We start from the raw sequence: 20,678 nt of genomic DNA, 5'->3' as shown, positions 1-20,678 counted from the left end.
ATCCAAGGCTCAAGTTGTTTTAGATAGAGAGACCTCAGTTACTCATCTCATTAATCAGGTAATCTAATCCAGCCAGTAGCTACCGGTTTACCCTTAAGTTCGTTGAGATTGTGTTACCTTCATATTATATAGGCGTGTGTTATCCACACACCTCTTTTTACTTCTCACACACACTTTGTTGATTTCTATCATTTCATCTTCTTCAATTCATCCGATCTGACGGAGGAAAATTAAAAAGGTGTGTGAGAAATAAAAAAAAGTGTGTGAATATCACACCCCCTATATATACTGTTATCCACTAAATATCAAAGTTTTTAGGCTCTGTTTTTTGATAAATTTGCTGCAAACTTATGCCTAGTTAAGTTGACTTGAGCAATGTGCTCCTAGCTCTACATTCAATTTCGAATCCCCGTCCCATAGTTTAGAATAGGGTGTTAGTTTTTTTATTCGACATCTAATATTGTAGGCATGCTCACTTATAACAATGTCAATTTTCATCAACGTCAACTTAGTTGTAGACTTCAGCTCTAATCATGACCATCTCATCGTCTATATCTGATTAGAATGAAATATTATCTTTTTCGATTTTTCGATTTTTTTATTTTTTTTTTACAGGATCTTTTGCTGCATAATCAAGTGTAGACACGTTGATCAACGGGCCGTCGGTGATCAAAAGCGATGGCACCATTGCATTGGGTTGCAATCGTTCTCTCCTTTGTAGCAACTATTCAAAACTATGCAGGCCATATGGAAGCATCAGCTGACATAGGCGTTTGCTATGGAATGCTAGGGAGTGACCTGCCTTCTGCACCAGAAGTGATTAGCCTCTACAAACAATACGGGATTGAAAAAATGAGGCTTTTCGAACCTAACACCGCAGCACTCCAAGCGCTGAAAGGAAGCAACATCAATATCACCCTGGATATTCGAAACCAAGACTTAGCAGATTTGGCAGCAAGTCAAGATGCCGTGAACTCATGGTTTAATACCAATGTGGAACCCTACCTAAATGGCGTTAACTTCAACTTCATTGCTGTTGGTAATGAGGTTATTCCTGGTTCCTTGGGAGGGTATGTCTTGCCTGTAATGAATTATCTACAAAAAATCCTCGACGATAAAAACTTACACGGTATTAAGGTGACAACCGTTTTGCCCGGAAATGCCTTACAATCTTCCTATCCGCCTTCGAGTGGTGCTTTCACATCAGAAGCAAGCAGTGTTATGAGTGGCATTCTTTCTTTTTTATCCGCGAAAAGGTCACCCCTTATGATCAATGTGTATCCTTACTTCGCCTATGCATCAGACCCTACGGATGTACGCTTAGACTACGCCCAATTTACTGCAACAAGCGCCGTGGTTCGGGACGGGTCGTTGAGCTATTACAACCTGTTTGATGCCATGGTTGATGCTTTTTTTGCGGCAATGGAGAAAGCCGGAGGGGGTGATGTCGGTGTTGTGGTGTCAGAGAGTGGATGGCCTTCAGACGGGAATGGAAATTTCACCACTCCAAAACTTGCAGGGACATATAACAGGCATTTTGTGAAACACATAACATCGAAGGTAGGGACTCCAAAAAAACCTGGTGCTTACATTGAAGGGTACATTTTTGCCATGTTCAACGAGAATCAGAAACCTAGTGGCGTGGAGCAACATTGGGGACTTTTTTATCCTAACAAGCAACCTGTTTATCCTGTATTTTAAAGACAAACCTTCAAGAAAACTTATGTATCCATCGTGAAATTAATAAAAAGTCTCCATGATCTTGAAATTTGTGTCTTAAATATTTTTCTAAGATGAATAATTCAACTCGAGTGCGATGGTGGAAGTGCATTGCTCTACCCAACTAGTATATACTATCAGACTAATTAACCACATCTAGGCATTAAACTTATTACAAATATATATATATATATATATATATATTGTTCTGGTTAATTTTTTTTAGAGATACTATGATATTCATTGATATAGCGAATGAAGAAGTAAAAAGTGGGATATAGTGTATTTATTCGAACTTGAATAAATATTTTCTAGGAAACTTCATTCTAATCTTTATAAATGATGACTTTGAGACAAAAACCATATGTAAGATTAAAATTTAACTTTAATCCCTTAATACATCAACCACCTCATTTATTGATTACATTTTGAATAAACATTTAGGCTAAATGACGACTTGCAATATCAACATGAATGGACTTATTTTTATGGGCTTTTTCACCAAACAAGAAGGGTCCAAAACGAAAATCACTAAATAAGGTTGTTACTTAATAGACCTTTCCTTTTTGGACTTAACTGACTGCTAAATTAGCATTGGAGTAACTAACTAGCTATATATATTAATTGTAAACAGACACTTATTTATATGATATATAATAAATTTTCTTAAATCCGTCTAGTCTACTTAAACCACCGTCTAAGCCTCCCCTAGACACTAAGCTCCAGCCCGCTACCTGACTTGCGTCTAGTGTCTTTTAAAACTCTTATTCCTGCTGCAAATTGCGAGTTTAAGGATTTAGTCCTTGCTAGGTCAACTCTTGCAATTATAGTCTCCTCTCAATGGGATGAAAAATATTCAGAAATATTCTCAGCTATTTAGTTGCCCTCAGTGATCAGAAAGTGCTGCACTGGATTGCACTCATTCTATCCTTTACAGCAACAATCCACAACCATATAGGCCTCATCGAAGTTTCACCCGACACAGGTGTTTTCTATAGAATGCAGTGACCTGCCTTCTGAAACAAAAGTGGTTAATCTCTACAAAATATATGGTATCGGGAAGATGAGGCTCTTTGAACCCAACCCCTCAGCAGTCCAGGCACTGAGAGGGAAACAAACTGATGTCACGCTAGGCATTCGTAATCAATGTCACTAAATGCTTCCACGACCCAGAAGCGCTATTCAGTTTTTGCCAAAAATAGTCAAAAGAGTATTCTTTCTTCACTTTTTAGCGTTGTCAGAAGTATTCCTAAACAAAAGCTAAATCATCTCAAAATCATGTAAACAACCAAATAACCTTATATTATTTGAACCAAATAATTCAAAATCCAAATGGTACAAGTAAAAATTGCAAAACATTGAAATCAAAGACGGGAGAGGGGTTCCACTTTCCCGTTTGATTTGTTCAGAAAAGGGTAGTCAGTGTACCCAACAACAGGATCTTGTGTGTAGAAGGTCTTCCTGTTATACTTGGTCAAGGGTGCATTAAGCTTAAATCTCAGGACCAAATCAGGGTTTGAAATAAAAAGGCGACCGTAGGACACCAAATCAGCATCCCCAGAAGCCACAGCTTGCACTCCAAGCTCTCGAGTGAACCCTCCACTAGCAATAAATGTACCGTGATATGCTTTCCTCAAAGTCCTCATAAACACAGCTTCCTCTTCATCACTGCCAGGTTTTCCAGCTTCCGCTTGACCATAAGCTGCGTAACGAGGCTGAGTTACATGAAGATAGGTCAGTTTTGAGCCCCAGTTTTGTTGAAGCTTGTTGAGCCTTTCAATCACTGCCAGACCTAGGATAAGTGGATCAGAGTCAATGGCATCCATGTGATCAATAGCCGGTGAAATTCTGACACCAACTCTATCAGCACCTATTGCTCCAACCACTGCTTGAACTATCTGAATCAAGAACTTGCACCGGTTTTCAACCGATCCACCATACTCATCCGTTCGATCATTGATCCCATCTTTCAAAAATTGGTCAATGAGATAGCCATGTGCCCCATGAATCTCAATTCCATCGAAACCTAAGCAAAGAAAATTGATCATAAGACCTCAAAGCTATACGAAAAGGAAACATAGAAATGAAAAATGGCGATAGAAACCAACCTGCACGAATGGCATTCAAGGCAGCCTGACGATATTGCTCCACAACTTGGGGAATTTCATGGATTTCAAGGGCTCGAGGCTTAGGGTAAGGACCATGAGAGCCATCCGGCAAAAGAATTCTCCACCTCTTTGAAATGGGATTGTTGGTTGATGATATTGGTGCTCCCCCACGGGGTTGATAAACTAAATCATTAATCAAATTACAAGTAAAACCAATCAGTTGGCTGCTCCAAACCTTAAGCCAAAATCTACTTTAAGTCTTTAACAATTAAGAGAATGTGAAGTTTACCTTCATGAGATGAACGACCGACGTGCCAAAGTTGACAGAAAATAATGGCGCCTTTGGCGTGAACTGCGTCCACCACCTTCTTCCATGCCTCCACCTGTTCGTCGTTGTAAATCCCAGGAACATGCGGAAACCTGCTTCCACATTAACAATTCAGTATCGTTAAGACACACCATTTGGAGAAGAAATATCAAAGAACGAATGGATCCGAAATAACACGACGAAGTGTATGTAAAATAAATTTGAAGTAACTTTATGCGAGGAATCGTTTGAAATTCCTCTGTTTTCCACCTTCGTTTGTCATTCAAACCGTCGCAAGCACAGATAGTAATAATCTAGAAAACAATTTAACCTTGTAATATATCTAAATCCCCAAATTTGAAATCCAAGGACACAAATGGGCACTAACATTTAACCGTCTGACATTTTACGTTATTAGGTTGTGAACCAAAATTGCATATTAAACAAGTCCATTCATAAGAGAGTCTTACTTATTTAATCTGACAACGTAACATATTAGACGATTAGACGAAACAAATCAAGGATTATACTAGACATTGTCTTACCTATTGTATCGAGTACTATAGAAAACTAGTACAGTCAATTTTGACAAACTAATTCTACTTCTAGTTCTCGTTCGGATTTGGATCCTCCCAGAGCCCAAGAAAAGAATCCTCCTAACCAACACATGGTAGTTGGATTTTCATGTAACAGGTATAATTATTATAATTTTAAAAGAGCTGTTGTTAGAAGGATCCTCTCCTTGAGCTCCAGAGAGGATCCAAATCTCTTAAACGCCACTCAAGACGCATAATGCGGGCCCCAACCAATGACAAACAAGGGGAAATTACAAAATTACCCGGCGCCAGTGTCGGAGATTATAGTGCCTTCGCTGATGAGAAAGCCGCCGACAGTTGACCTTTGAGAGTAGTACTCAGCCAGCGCCGGTTGCGGCACTCCGTTCAACGCCCGGCATCTCGTCATCGGCGCCAGTACAACCCTGCAAAATAGGGCAAACCCGTCAAAACACATCCTAAACTAAACAATAGATTGACAAATATGCCCTCCCGGATTTCCAAAGAAATCCGAACCTCCGACCAACTGTGAACGGTCCTGAAAAAGGGAGCAGCAAACTTGATGCAGCCGCGAGGCACTGGATCATCAAGAACAAGGAGGATGGACTGACCTGTGAGAGAGATTGAACTTCCCCATCTTGTACGGAGAAAACAGAGTGGTGGGCCCTCCCTGCGACGAAGCCTCCGCCATTTTTGCCGATCTCAGATCGAACGGTTAAAATCCAAGGACGAGAAATGAAGCGAATAGAAATTACAATAAGTAGAAGAAAAGGAGGGAACTTTATAATCAGGGAATGTCGGTGATCCGACGGCTGTGGACGCGTGGTTCCTGAGGCGACGGCGTTGCGATGATGGTGGACTCTTTGATTACTGCTGCTCCTCGTTTGTGGGTTTTAATGGTGGTGGACGGTCATCGTTGGTGGGACTCACAACGGAGTGAATCATTGGCCTTTACAAATGACATGGCAATGAAATTCACGTGGGGATTATTGTACTTCCCGATGTGCTTTGAATGTTGGTGTTGTAAATGAATAGCATTAAGAGTAATTTTATAAAGTAAAAGTATTATTTTTTGTTAAAATAAACAATATCATGAATGTTTTGTTAAAACTCCTTAATTTTTATGGGTTTAGGTTGAGTTCTATTCGACACTTTAAGTCAACAAAGCATTCAAACTCAATGCATTAAGCTCGTAAATCTAAACCTTAAATTAAGGGGTCATCCATTTCAACTGTTAATACATGTTCACATAAATTTATCGTTTCAAACTTTCACTTTAACGAACACAAATAAGAAAAATAGAGAAAAAACGATGGGGAAAAACATCCGGTTGGATTACTCTCTTTCTCCACATGGGATGATGGAGGGATCGACGTGTGGAAATGGAGGGATCGACCTGTAGAAATGGAGGGAGGGGCCCGAGGGGGAAAATGCATGGAGAAGCTGGAGAGTTGAATGAGGTGCAAAAAGCCGAAAAGGGTCTCTTCCTCAGCTGGTGATTTACGATTTTGTGAGTTAGACCCGAACCGAACCAAACTGAGTCATTACTAACTGGTTGTTAACGAGATGAATTGTTATTAACCTGACCCGTTAAGTATTCATACAAATATTGATTTTAGCGAGTGAATTGGATCGGGTTAAAGAGTTGTGTACAAAATGTCATCTCTAAGAGTAACTCCATTGTAACTTATTGCCTTGGGGATAGGCAACCCAATCCACTATTCTTCCCTCCTCAAAACACGTCAGCCCACTCAGGCAATTGGACTCAAGGCAAGCTCGATGGAGAAGTACAATAATCGTCTAGCGCAACATCTTGCTTATATGACGTAAAACTGACGTTATCAGAACGTCAACCACAATTTAAATTATTAAAAATTATAGAAATTATTAAAAATTATAAAAATGATAAAAAAAAAACTAATTAAAAATATACAAAAAATTATAATTTTTCTATAAATACGTAACTATGTTATTTCATTTTATACTACATTTCGATATTTTCGAATCCTTCCAAGTAATCTTTTATTATTATTCAAAATTAAAAATAAAGTTATCTTTTATTATTTTATAAAATAAAAAATACTAATATTTTAATACGAATTGTTTAGGCTATTCAACTTAAACAATTACTATTTATTTAAATGAATTAAGTTGCCTATTGCTTAAGTAGCCTTAAACACTGAAAGTACTCTGATAGACTGTTACTTAATGACGTGTTTGACCGTCAAGTTGACTGGACTCTGTTCTCGTTTGTTAGCGATTTTGTGGTCGGAAATGGGTAAGATTTTGATTTGGTTTTGAGAAATGTGATTGAATTAGGCCCAATTTGTACGACATTCTAGTAGGCCCACTTTGTCGATTTGGTCAATCTTTGACCTATGAGACTAAGATGGCTAAGACGGCCTAGTGACGAGGTCTAATAATGAATTGAAATGAAATGCGGTACATACCTATTGAATTCAAAATGTTGGTTTGATTTTTATAATTGAACTCAAACTCATATCAAGACCTAAAATTTGCCAATAAGGACTTATGGCACATATAAATCATCATCGTTGTGTTCTATCCTAATGATACAATTATATGCGTAAATTTTTATCTACATAATATTTTATTATTGACACGAAACACTACATTAACTATTGAACTCATATCTTATAAACTGCACTCCAAAACATGATCTTAGGACACTAGCACCAATAATAAGGGAATTCCTCTTTTCCAATCCTAAAAGCAAAGCATGCTTTACTCTATTAAACGAGAAATTTTTCTTTATATTGGTAACACAAATGGTACATTACATGTTATTATATAAGTGGTAGGAAATTTTGTTTTTTATGTTATTAATATTTTAATACAACAATTTTACCATTTATATAAAAACACATAATGTACTATCTAATGTTCTGATCATATTAAAAAATCTCTCGTATTAAACACGGGGACTTAATCGATGCGATAGCGGTCTAAATCTTTAGAAGGATAGGCGTGTAAGCAATGTCTTGTTTACTCAATACTCACAAAATATCCTTAACCTGTATACTTTCCAAGAGGTGCATAATTGCATTGGCAAGAGACTTGAGACTCGTCTGGCTTGATACGTGCCACCAAAGTCAGCAGCACGTTTGCCACTTGGGAACATGTGCAATGGCATGGCATGACAAGGCAATGAAAAGTCATAAAAATACACCCCCAACTCTTTCATCTATATAAATGTATGCATATTGAATATTCGTAAATACATATACAAAAAAAAATCTATGTGGAATTGAAATTTGTATATTTAAGTTGTGGATTGTCCTGATGGTTAAAGTTTTTATCTTCAATCTATCATATCTCGAGTTCACATTTTTTTCTCTTATTTTTAGTATAAATTAGTGTATAATATCGTGTGTAATAAAAATATATTGTACATATAAAATTGAAAATCTTTACGTATTCAATTGGAAATCAAAGTCGATTAAGATGGGGATCAACAAAAACATGATATGAATATATTATTGAAAAAGTACATGATTTTGCATTTAGCATTTGTGAAAGGGAAAATAAAAAGAAAGAGGAGATGTCCCGTTTGTTGTTCCTTTTGGTTAACATGGAAATAGCCCTTCATACTTCCAACCATTCCTTAGTACTAAGAGCTACAATTGCATTTTAATGATCCATAATTATGGCGGTTTGATTCTCTTGTAACATCAATCTCTATTTGTCTTTTGGATAAGTTATGCTTTATCATCTAATCTCCTCTTCTTACACAAAAGTTGATCTCTAGTGATTTACATCTAAGAGTTTTTTCATCATTCGGCTAACCTATTCTTATTCACTGACTACTTAACCCACAGAACGACCTTGTACATCAATTTTACATGTTTAAAAATTTAGGATGTATTAATCTTAACTGATTGTACCAAAACTTTCAAAATATTCGAGTATATTATGAAGAAATCAAACTTTAGATCTGTCGCAATACTGACCCATTTTATCTATATTTAAACTAAAGCATTTTCACTACTCCATACTCCTCAAATGCACAAACCCTAATAATTTGATTTTTTGTTTTCTCCATTTCTTTGCTAGGATTTGGTAGGTACAATTTGGATATTGAAAGCTAGAAGAGCTGAAGTGTCCTACTGCGGCCCGTTAGCAATGATGAAGTCATGTTGGTCATCCAACTTAGAGCTAATCTTTTAGCTGAAGTGGCATGTGGTCCCCACCCCAGCAACATGATTAGCAAGGGGACAATTTTGTCACCCTAAGCATGCCCTACACTTCCATTGCCCAATGCCTAACTCTTTTTAGTTAGAAAAACAAATTTGGTTTTTTTGTAAGTTAAATAAACAAAATTTAAATAAAAATAAACAACAAAAATATTAAGAAGAAAAATGAGTAAAAGAACCCATCGCGCCACGTGTCCCCATATCCCCCTGTGAACAGTATAGGTATTTACACCTCACCAACCCCAAAATGTGGACCGAGGAAAGGCGCGCTGCGCGCCGGTGTATACCAAACAGAGAGAGCAGCTAGTACAGAAAAAAAAGATGATATTTAAAAAAGGAGAATATATAAATAATCAAGAAATTTTTTTGTTTTGAACAAACGATATTAACTACACGGGAGGAATTGAGTTCTAATGTGACGCACAAGAAGTATATCATGAAGCCTAATTTTTTTAAATACGTGATTGTTATATTATTAAAATTTTAATACGTGAGGCCTAATTTTTTTTTTTACTAGTCTACTTTACCTTTACAATATCTTGAGGGATTATCCATTTCAATCTAATTTTAGAAACCAAATGAGGCATATATTGAACTCCACAATTAACTCACGCACCACATAGTAGATGGTTTGGTAGTATTATTTTTTACTTGTAACTGAGAGGTATATTTGAGTCTCGTATATGACGAATTTGCTACGATTTTTTTCTTCACCCCTTAGGTAGATATCGTCATATTAAAAATAAATATATGAATTATAAGTAGTAATGTTTTGCAACTTAGAAGTGAAATGTTATAAATTCTGATAACTAATTTGACAATTATGTATTATTGTAACACTGTGTGTCTAACACTCCATTTAGAGCATTGTCATTGAGGCAAATGACTCTACAACGCGGTGGCAAAAACAAAAACCCACTAAATGTGCGGGTTTGATCCATTCATTCTCTTTAACAACTTCGTTTAGAATATTATCATCGAGGTAGATAATGCTATATAATAATGACAAAAAGGAAAAACCCACTAAGTGTGCTGGTTTGATTAATTTGTTCTCTTTGACAACTAATTATCTAACCCATTAACGCAATCGTTTTATTAAAAAAAATTATCGTTATCAAAGGAGAAATATGTATCATCCGTATATCAATAATTACTAAATTTGATATGATATTTGCATTACGGTATTTAAATTAATAACCATACGTGATAGTGTGAGTAGTACTTGCGGGATGCCCATGCAGCCGTAACCAAACACAAACTTGTCATCCGAAGCAAGAGAAAGAATTTACAGACGGTACGCGCACAAACGCGAACCAAAGAAACAACTGCCGACTGCCGTTACTGACCGTCCCTCCTTTTTTTCTCCTCCATTTTTCGACGCACAGTCAAATCAAATGTCTCTCTATATATAAACAGTCAATTGCTTTTATTTTTCGATTTTCTCTTCGTATTTTCTGTTCATTTTTGGTCCGAAAATGCAATTAAAACCAATTAATTTATCAAATTAATTAAGCTTAAAGCCGATTATTAATTTAACACCTTCCTCCTCGTCCTCTCCTCCATCATTTCGTTCGAGGAGAAGAACAAGAAGAAGAAGAAAGCTTCGTCATGGCCGCCGGAGATTCCTCCTCCTGAAATTCTTAAATTCTCCGTTGAATTTCAAGGAGATTCAGAGGTCAGTTCATAATTTTCGGATTAATTTGTTGCGCAGGTTCTAAGGTTTCCATTTTTTGTGATTATAATTTCCAATTATCCAATTTTTGCTAATCACTGATGATTATTTGTGTTTTACGCTCGAACTTCATGGACTTTGTGTTCAATTTCTTCCTATTTGATTGAGCTGGAAAATTCAAGTTTAGCAAAAAAATGTGAATTTTGTTTCTCTTTCTCTTGTGTAACTGAAAGAGCTTGGTAGCAGAAAGTTAACTGATCGATTTTTAAGGCAGAGGAATAACGTTAGCATAATTATGCACTTTTAATTCGATTTACGAGCTTAATCCAGCAAGAATAAGTTTTTTTTTTTATTTTTTTTTATTTAATTTATTGTTAATTTTGGAAATTAATCATCCGGAAAGGTTGAAGTGAACATCAAAGGTTAAAGATTTAAGTAGGAACAACAGGAAACTGATCTTTTGGAGAGTTGCAGCCCGAAAACTATTGAATCATAAAGTACCTGTTATTTCGTTATGTTCTGTGAGTTCAAAGCTTCCGGCTTTGAGTGAATTGATGTCAATGTTGATTTTTTTGATAGGAGGGAAGCCCTTTAGTATGAATAAAGATGAAGAGACGAGTAGCCCCAGTTGGGGGGCCTCGTTTTTTGCGCAAACGGAAGATGTTGCAAGAGCAGTTGCTGCTGTAGCCGCCTCTGCTACTGCGGCTCATTCTCCGCGGCCATCTGCTGTATACTCGTCGAACGAAGATGGTGGTGGTGGCAGTCCACTTCAGAGGTTACAACGCCGTGTTACAAAAGTGCTAAAAGGTTTCCAACATCCTCCTGAAGTGAAGCGAGGTACTTACAATCCAGAAGTTTTGACTAGCCAGAAGCGGCAATGGGCATTGCAGTATTTGGTATGCGGTTTCGTACAGTGACCCGTTTGTTTCCATGAAACTTATTTGTATGCAATTCAGCAATGGGTTAATCAAGAATCAAGATAAATAATTTACGTACTATATTTCACATTACTTCCATTTTTTTATAGATTAAAATGATTCAAAGAAAAGTTACTTCATCTTAAAAACAAGTTCTGTATTGTTAGTTTCCAAATACATTCGCATATAGAAGCCAAAATTTCATCCAAGAGATTCCGTAACACCTCTGTTATTTACATGTGCAGGATCATAAGTCTTTAAAGCAGCCAACGAGGCTTTTTGAGAGCATGGTAGTTATGGGGCTTCATCCTAATTGTGATATTCAGGCACTTCAAAGGCAATACATTGGAAGAAAGTCTGATGGTCCAGGAAGATTTAATAGTCAGAATCACTCTCGTGTAGAACCCAATATCGAACCTCAGGTGGGGATTTTGTTGCCAAATGGCCAATATGTTTGCATAGTGATGCTTGGAAGTAATTTGAGTGCTAGGTGTTAACATGCGTTTCTACTTCCAGGTGTTATTTGTTTATCCTCCGGAAAAGCAGCTGCCTCTACAATACAAGGATCTCCTTTCATTTTGCTTTCCTGGAGGCATAGAGGTTAGGTTTTTTCTTGACAATGTTTTTCTCATCCTGTTGACACCTCAGATGTGAATGATACCGTGGAAATAATCATTTTCTGATATTGATCCCTTGGATGTGAATGACTTCAGGTTCATGCTGTTGAGAGAACTCCTTCAATGAGTGAGTTAAATGAAATTCTTCTGGGACAGGTATTGTGCTACATTGTGCTCTCATAGTATTACTGTTAATTAATGCTTATGCTACTTTCTGTTAGCTTTTTATCAATAAATCTTCATCTGGTTTCATACCTTTTCCCAGAGAGAATCATATGTAAAAGCTTTTTAACTAGCTAGTCTTCAAGTTTCTACTAGAAAATGAGATTAATTTGAAATTTTGTGGATTGAGTTTACTATGGTTTTAGGATGTTTTTAACAACTCTTCTTTCTATGGGACTTTAAACTGTTTCTGCTAATTATAAGATAATTATTAAAAGTGGAACAGGATGGTATACTGTTGCTACATAGAAGTCTTTCGTCGTGTCCTAACAAAAATTATTACACAGAAACTGTTTTATTACTTAATTTGAAATATATGTAACTTTTCAGACACTTGTATGACCATGATGATGCTTATTTTCAGGAGCATTTTAAAAGGAGCGATCTGTCCTTTGTATTCAGATTACAGGTAATTAGTAACTTGTTATGTATCCACGACTCTTTTGTTATTGATTTTCCTCAATTCAATATAAAATTTCTCTACTTTGCAGCATTTGCCTTTTGACATATAAATATGTAGTGGTGGTGCTGTAGGATAGAAGCATTAGTGGTGTTGCCGGAAAATTATAATTCAAACAACGTTGTTTTGGCCATAATTCATACAACTGGTTACTTAGAGTTGTATAAGTGCCCACAGAGAAGAAGATTGCTAAGAAAAATGCAAAGCATATTTACTCGGGTTGAATTTTTTCCTTAAATTTGATAAGATTTTTATATGTTTAAGAGGATATTATGGATTGTCAGTTATAGTTACGAGACATTATTTAAGAAGATAATCCCTTTTCTTTTATGTTATTTATATTAGTTTAATTTCTTTACGTGACAAGAAATTATTCCTTTTGCTTGAACCTAAAGAATTCAATTTTGCTTTAATGTGAATTATTTCTTTCATTTCCCTGATGACCCATTTTGTACAATATTTGGTTTGTAGGTTGCTGATGATTCAACTTTGTATGGATGCTGCATGTTAGTAGAAGAAGTAGTGCAAAAACCCTCTGGATTGCTTTCCATGATTGCAGAGAAACATCCTTCTCGCCCATCTTTGAGCCGTCATATATTAACCACTCATAGATGTTATTGCATTCTCTCAAGGGTTCCAGCATTTGAGTTACATTTTGGTGTATTGAACAGGTGTGTTATTGTTGTTTTGGATGCTCATACTTATTCATGCAGAAAATAAATGTGTGTTTCCTGCTATCTATTTATGCATTAGATCGAAGGTCGGGCTATAACTAATCTAAAAACAAACGAAAGAGTCAATTCTTAGTTCGTTCAGGAAAAAATTATGGTAGCTTTCTCATTATAAGGTGGAACCGATGTGACTTCTAAACAACACATATAAGATTTTTAACTGTCAGCTAAAGGACTATTGAAAGTAAGATCTAGCACTGGCTCATAGTTGTGCGCGGGAATACATATGCCCCCCTTTTGGTTTTTGATAGGTCCTATGATTAGACAATCATCTTTATCATTTGACTATGTTACTCAACTTGAATATGTTTGCTATTTTCCTGTAGCATCTTCACAGAGGAAAGGTTGGAACGATTAACACAAGGAATAGATCTTTTAGATTTAGAAAGCCCAAAGGATTATGACAGTGGTGAAAATTTTGAAGATACTACAGAAGAAACTTCAGATGGTGTATCACTAAGTAGTAGAACTGAGGAGGACATGCGGAATGGAACAACGGAGTTTTCTCAACCAGGGAGATTTGCAGAAAATGGGAGTCACCTAGATCATCAAATGGTTGATGGGAATTTTAACTTGTTAAAGGGAAGGGTTAGTGGAAATGTTGTTGTTCCGGTTGAACCTGAAACTGAGATAGTTAGTTGCAAAAGAGAACCTGGCGGTGTGAATGCTGAGGTCTACGTTGATGACTTCTCTACAAACAAACAAGCTGTAGAAAGGAGATTACCGAATGCTGTCCTACCTCTCCTGCGCTTCTATCAGTATGAAAGCTCTGATTCTTCCTGCAGGTAGCAATTGTACTTCTTCCCTTGAAGTTTTGGGTGGTGGTGGTTGGTAATTATGAAGGATATGGGCTACTTTAAGGTCTAAGCTTCTGTACTTATTACTTGGAAGTGTTTTATGCAGTTTTCAAGGCTCTCCTTGTGAGGACAGAAATTTTAGGAGTGATGTTGATTTTACAGTGACGGACGAGGCATCTTTCTCTGGCCAAGATGATTCTGACCTCATTGATATTCTTGAATGGGCCAAGGTGCAAAAAGGACTTTTTATTCTTGAATCTAGATATGAATTGAAGCTCTTTTTAATGAGAATCACCTAATGTCTCTTGACAAAATTTTCCCAAATTTTCAGGCAAACAATCATGGATCATTGCAGATAATAAGTGAATACTACCAATTACGTTGCCCTGCTAGAGGTACCACTGTTAAGTTTCATCCCTTGGACCACCTGCATCCCTTGGAATACCATAGACCAAAAGTAAACATTTTACGTACTGCGGGCTCAACCATTGATCTGAGGTCATGCAGTACGAGTCTAGAATTCGCTGAGGTAGAGACTGATGATAGCTTTACGAACTTATCTCATGTGTGGTGAATTTACTTGATCTTTTTCCTTAATAACATTCGTGTTCATTTGAATTGTATTTCTGTTGGTTGTTATCAGGCACAAAGTGCTTTCTTGGTAGAGGAGGAAGCAACTGCATTATCAGTATGGGCTATTGCATGCATATGTGGCTCCTTACGACTTGAAAATGTTAGTTATTGGCTCATATTGGCTCAACATAAGTATGCCATATTGACTATACCTTTATATGAATGAATGCCAATTTGTGTTACTTTCTTAGAGGCTTGCTTCGTGGCTGACGTTGGGTTTGATTGTCCTCATACTTTGCAGGTATTAACATTGTTTGCAGGAGCACTGTTGGAGAAGCAGATTGTAATCATTTGTTCCAATTTGGTATGTATTAGACATTATTCCAAGTTTTTATAGGCCTGGTGAAGATTAACAATCCAATCTATGTATTCTTTTTACATCTGTGTTTTCTGATGTGTGCAGGGTATCTTGTCGGCCTCAGTGTTATCAATTATCCCTCTGATCCGCCCCTACCAATGGCAAAGCCTTCTGATGCCGGTATAGTTTGCTTACTGCCTGCAAGCTATTTATAAATATATTAAATGCATTGCTGTTTTCATGTGAATAACAGTGTGCATAAACTTTCCAGGTTTTACCAAATGACATGCTGGACTTTTTAGACGCACCTGTCCCTTACATAGTGAGTTCTCAAGTTCTTATCTGTTATGCATATTATTTGAGGGAAGAGGCCTATGGTTTGTCAATTTGTATTTGTTGGTCTATCTGGATCCATCATTTTCTCAAATTATTTTTGGAAGGAAAACCTCTATCTGTTTTGTCTTCTCCAAGTAATATAACAAATATAAAACAGTGGTGCCCCTTCCCCACCAAGCAAAAACCCCGAACACACACATCACTGTTAAACCCGTTGCACTAACTAAGCCATCTTTTTCCTTTTTCTAGTTAGCCTTAGTATCGTATCTAACTTTGATTGGTTATTAAACATATATTTCTTCTGTAGGTTGGTGTGAAGAACAAATATGAAGTACAGTCGAAACTATCCAATACAATTGTAGTTGACGCCAACAAGAACCAGGTTTGTTGTTTTCAAGCAATTGTATTTTATTACTCGTGGAACATGCATAAAAGGCTCATATAAGTTGTACCTTAAATTCAGTCATATGGTCATTATTCATTGCAATGATCTCAAGGATTTAATACTAGTATATAGTTTTGTCACTATAAAAGAATATTAGTTGAGACTTAAGTAGCATTCTTTGGGGCCTTAAGGGGCATAGCATTGTTGCGAATGCTTTCATCTTTTGAGATAATTATGTTTCAGTGCCAGACAATTCTCTTTCTAAGAATAATTTTGTGGGTTCAGGGCATGGACAAATCTGCAATTTGGCCTTAGGTTGGCAAATCTGCAATTTGCCCATAAAACTGAAAGGAAAAATCTTTATATTGACGCATCTTGTGTTTAACTTTTTCTCATGCTTTTTCAATCATTTGTCATGTACTTTCTCTTTTCTCGTGTATGATTAATGACTAATGTTTATTAAAATGCAAGTATTCGTAAGAAAAACTAAATTCGTCCACTTCATGATGTAATAGGTGAAGTCGCCGACAATACCTCAATTACCACAACATAAGGAATTATTTTCATCCTTAAGTCCTTATCATGCAAAGCTTGTGGGAGAGAGTTTTTTGGGTAGGAAAAGGCCAGTGTACGAATGCACAGAAGAACAGGTGTGTTATGCTTTGTTCAATTGTGTCTGATTTTAAAAAATTTACTCATCTACCTTTAATTTTCATGTATTTATTTGCTGGTTGTAGATTGTAGCTGCCAAGGGTTTCCTAGGAGTGTTGAGAACTTATTTGGATTCTCTTTGCTCGAACCTCCGTTCACATACAATTACTAATGTACAGTCCAATGATGATAAGGTCAGTTTGTTGGCCAACAATGACAGCTTTTAAGGACTCAAGTGCCTTAGAGGATTATTATTTTTCCTTGACCTTCTTTGTAATGATTAGTACTTTAAAAGATAATTTTCCCGAAAAATACATAATTATATATACGTGCATGGACAAAGTTCTGTCGAAATGTCAAATATATGGAACGTCAGCATAATGCATCATTATATCCATTCATTTGGCTCTTCAGTTTTTATGATAATGGTGCAGATCAAATGGTCAATTTTGTTTGAATGTGGAAATTCCTAGCTTGTAAGATCTAGTTAACATTCATATGTGAATGCACGTTCATAGTCCTACAGATCTGACACTGATTTCCCTCCGATTAGGTATCATTACTTCTGAAGGAGAGTTTCATCGACTCATTTCCTAGTCGCGATCGACCATTTATGAAGGTGCGTTCCTTGAGATAATTTTCTTTTGTCTATGTGAGTAGTAAAATTGTCAAAGAAAACATAAATCTAAGCTCTGAAAGAGGCATGACCTCGGTCGAGAATGGATAATGTTCGTTTTGGTGTTCTGTGTTTGTATTTTGTAATCAATTTATTCAAGATAAATCTTAACCACCCTTTTACTTTATTTCTGAAAGTGACTTGTAATCTTTCTTCAATGCTTACTCTGGGTGCTCTTTTGAGTTGTATTGTATAAAGCTGAAAGCACACTGATGTATCCTTTTTCCTCCCTAAATGCCATGCAGCTTTTTGTGGACACACAGATGTTTTCTGTACATACGGATCTCGTTCTCTCTTTCTTCCAGAAGGAATAGTGCCGCTGCCATGCGAGGTCAGGCCTTGAGTTATATTTTTGTGTTGTGAACCTGAACGTAAGTTCAGTAATGTAAAATTATAAGTTCCGTAATTCATGAATTCAATCGTTGCTTCTTGAACGGAGCTTCGCTTCTCCGGATGAAAAGGTTGCCTGCTTTGCTGCGTAATGTATCATGACGAATCTGTATTTCAACATATGAAAGAACTAAACAAAAAATTCTAGTATATCCGGCTTTAGTTGTAAATACTAATTTTGTTTATTTATTTACCTCCACCAGTAGTGAGATTTTCCGTTGGTTTATTTATTTGAGTTGGTGATTATTGAGACCCTTAATTGGATGCTGTAATTCTGGTTCTGGGTACATATCAATTAGTGTGCTAACTACATGTTTGGCCCTGCACTTGGAATGGCTGAAAGTGTTTTTGGTGCTTTCGGATAACCCAAAAGCAATTTGGTACAATTTTCTTGTGCTTCTAGTGAAATGGATTCTAGTAGATGCACTTACGAGCAGACATACTGGTAAATACTTTTCCCAAAAGCGATAGGATTTTGTAAAATTTTGTTGTGCTTTAGATTGATTTAACTTCTAGGCTTTTAGCAGACACTCTTACGAGTAGAAGTACTTTTTGCCTATATTACTTCTGGATGCTGTAACAGTCGTGGTTAAAATATCATAATATTTACTTTGAAGAGAAGTGAAGAAAAAGGTGTAATTGTGGGATGAGGATCCTCTCCGGATCCTCTGTGTGGAGATCCTAGGAATTCTCACATTCTAACCATTCATCGTACATCGTGCGATCAGTTTTTGTCAATTACTATTTGTGTTTAATTTTAAATAAAGAAAATCAAATGATTTTTGACCGCACGATATACAATAAATGACTAAGATATTAGAATATCCTGATGGAATCCAAATCCGTAATTGTAGTCTGCCCACACAGTAGAAAATGCATGTGTGTTGGGCCTGCCAGGGGAGATAGGAACAGTGCCAGACAGGGCGTACTAGATTCAGTACATAGTGCTACTTCCAAACGTACAACACGAGTAGTTTCATGGGAACTTAATACATGGTTTGTTTTTTTTTCTCACTTTAACTTTTATACCAAGCTTGAGGACTTATACTCGGGATGGGACACCAGTGTGGCAATGTCTCCAAAATGTTATCGTACTATTATGTGAAAAAGTTATATTTTTAACAAATGTGCTATTGACTTAGATATCGTCACAGGATTGCCACATCTCAAAATGTTATTGCACTATTATGTGAAAAAGTTATATTTTTAACAAATGTGCTATTGACTTAGATATCGTCACAGGAAAATCTCAAGTGTATGTGAATCCGTCTTCTATAGCACATGTCATAACACTTGATGACTTCTATTTTTGAAGGAAGACTTGTTTCAAGAGATAATTTCTGCACTTTTTTCTTTCTTCTGCACTCCTCTTTTTAGCTGTTAGGTCGAATAAATTTGAGAAGAATCAAACAACATAATAACAAGTGCAGAAAGTGAAAACGAGAGTTTGAAAATTATTTCTTCTTATTTCAGAACTCAATATATGATTTAAAACCCCCAAGTAAAACTGTAACTAATAACCGTAAGAATAAAAAAGGAAGTACTTCACCAATTTGTTTATAGCCATGGGCCTCTGGTGATGTAATCAGAGAACCCAGTCGTCTACTGTTAAAGAGTCATCATCTTTCAACTTGCATGCTCCAGCAACAGGATTCTCTCCGGATCATTTTGGTGAGGATCCTAGAAATTCATGAATCTTATCTGTTTATCATATATGGTACAGTTAGTTTTTGTCAAATAACTATTTGTGTTTAATTTTAAATAAAAATATTTAAATAATTTCTGACCGCACGATCTACGATGAACGAACAGGATTGACGGATCCATGAGATCCTCACAAAAAGAATATGACGAGATCTGGATTCCATGCTCCACAGTTTCATTGGCTTGGACAGTAACTTGTATGAAGAGACCAATTCAGAGCTCATAAAATAAAAATAAATAGCAAGTGGCTCTATTACAGTTACGATGAGGAGTGTTGCCCTTACAACTACACGTGGGTTCGAATTCTGTCGATTTCTTAATCTAACATCTAATCTAATAAATCTATCGTTTAACAAAAAAATAAAAATAAAAAAAATAAAAAATAAAAAATTGATATTGCATGTTAGTGGTAGGCCATCCTTTGGGTTTGGGTAAGGTCATACATTTATTTATTTTTTTTAGAAAAAATGAGTTTCGTTTCTTATTTTCTTCCTACAATAAAAATAAATAAAACAGATGTTCATATTTAGTCTGTATACAATGTCCTGCTACTTGTATCATGGGTCTGCCATGATATGCCTGAAAAACCCATTTATTGAAAACTTGGCATTTCAGCCAAAAAATAAATAAATGACTGAAGTTGTCCATAAGAAATTAATCCAGTGAGAAACCACAAAAGAACAACAGAATGTTTCCTTTAGATCAGTAATAATGATAATTAACCATACATTAAGGAGAGTGATTTTCGACCATCTTATTTATTTTCCGTTTTAGATTAAATAAATTAAAAGAGAACAAAAGAAAATTAGAAACAGAGGCAGTGTGCAAATGAATAAAAGAGTGAAAATCATTTTGCCAAATTAATGACATTGGTGCTCTCTCTTTAGCATGGTGCACTTCTGAGCGGTGTTACAAATATTAGAACCGCTACAGAAAGCTAGAGATGACAGTTCAACTCATTAGATTGTTAATGAGTAATTATAAAAATCCATTCAGTTTGATTTGCCATCTCTACGCATTACAAGTGGCTAAAAAAGAAGGGCCGTATAGAGGATTATAGTTTGCCTGATTGGGCATAAAAAAAAAGGTGTATGAAGAAGAAGGCAAGGCAAGCAAGAGTGTAAAATCTTTGCATTTGAAGAACTTTTTAGTTGTGATAGGAACACAGATGGTACACCATATGTTTTTATGTAAGTGGTGAAAAATTTTAATTTTTAAGTTATTAACCTTTTAACACATATAACCCAAAATTTTTATAAAGACACATGATATACCATCTCGTGTGAC

General features: G+C 36.1%; 3 protein-coding genes across 3 annotated transcripts; 2 read left to right on the top strand and 1 right to left on the bottom strand.

Moving 5' to 3' along the window:
- Window positions 1-678: 678 nt before the first annotated feature.
- On the top strand, window positions 679-1,701 carry LOC137733151 (probable glucan endo-1,3-beta-glucosidase BG4). The gene has a single exon (XM_068472313.1). It carries the CDS (start codon window positions 679-681, stop codon window positions 1,699-1,701), a length of 1,023 nt encoding a protein of 340 aa, XP_068328414.1.
- A 1,299-nt stretch (window positions 1,702-3,000) lies between these two features.
- On the bottom strand, window positions 3,001-5,706 carry LOC137741366 (12-oxophytodienoate reductase 3-like). Its single transcript, XM_068481089.1, has 5 exons — window positions 5,300-5,706; window positions 4,973-5,113; window positions 4,117-4,247; window positions 3,828-4,010; window positions 3,001-3,745 (listed from the first exon to the last, which is right to left on the bottom strand). Exons 1-5 carry the CDS (start codon window positions 5,377-5,379, stop codon window positions 3,084-3,086), a joined length of 1,197 nt encoding a protein of 398 aa, XP_068337190.1. The 5' UTR covers window positions 5,380-5,706; the 3' UTR covers window positions 3,001-3,083.
- A 4,513-nt stretch (window positions 5,707-10,219) lies between these two features.
- Window positions 10,220-17,886, top strand: LOC137738664 (uncharacterized). Its single transcript, XM_068478141.1, has 19 exons — window positions 10,220-10,577; window positions 11,154-11,470; window positions 11,737-11,913; window positions 12,008-12,091; window positions 12,205-12,264; window positions 12,695-12,739; window positions 13,262-13,461; window positions 13,848-14,306; window positions 14,425-14,548; window positions 14,650-14,847; window positions 14,962-15,051; window positions 15,193-15,255; window positions 15,355-15,429; window positions 15,521-15,571; window positions 15,893-15,967; window positions 16,486-16,620; window positions 16,708-16,815; window positions 17,175-17,240; window positions 17,543-17,886. The coding sequence occupies exons 2-19, from the start codon at window positions 11,171-11,173 to the stop codon at window positions 17,609-17,611; spliced, it is 2,379 nt and encodes a 792-aa protein (XP_068334242.1). The 5' UTR covers window positions 10,220-10,577; window positions 11,154-11,170; the 3' UTR covers window positions 17,612-17,886.
- Window positions 17,887-20,678: the final 2,792 nt, after the last annotated feature.

The sequence above is a fragment of the Pyrus communis genome, chromosome 1 (assembly GCF_963583255.1).
Source record: "Pyrus communis chromosome 1, drPyrComm1.1, whole genome shotgun sequence".
In the NCBI taxonomy this organism is placed as follows: Eukaryota; Viridiplantae; Streptophyta; class Magnoliopsida; order Rosales; family Rosaceae; genus Pyrus; species Pyrus communis.
This window is presented reverse-complemented; position numbering and strand designations above follow the sequence as displayed.

Bases quoted from the DNA above. Each gene is read 5' to 3' on its own strand.
- LOC137733151 (XM_068472313.1), top strand. From the start codon at position 679: ATGGCACCATTGCATTGGGTTGCAATCGTTCTCTCCTTTGTAGCAACT.
- LOC137741366 (XM_068481089.1), bottom strand. From the start codon at position 5,379: ATGGCGGAGGCTTCGTCGCAGGGAGGGCCCACCACTCTGTTTTCTCCG. The intron at 4,248-4,972 runs GTAATTTTGTAA...ATGTGGAAGCAG, and splicing joins ATCTCCGACACTGGCGCCGG to GTTTCCGCATGTTCCTGGGA. The intron at 3,746-3,827 runs GTTGGTTTCTAT...TTCTTTGCTTAG, and splicing joins CTTGAATGCCATTCGTGCAG to GTTTCGATGGAATTGAGATT.
- LOC137738664 (XM_068478141.1), top strand. From the start codon at position 11,171: ATGAATAAAGATGAAGAGACGAGTAGCCCCAGTTGGGGGGCCTCGTTT. The intron at 15,430-15,520 runs GTATAGTTTGCT...TAAACTTTCCAG, and splicing joins GGCAAAGCCTTCTGATGCCG to GTTTTACCAAATGACATGCT. The intron at 15,968-16,485 runs GTTTGTTGTTTT...ATGATGTAATAG, and splicing joins TTGACGCCAACAAGAACCAG to GTGAAGTCGCCGACAATACC.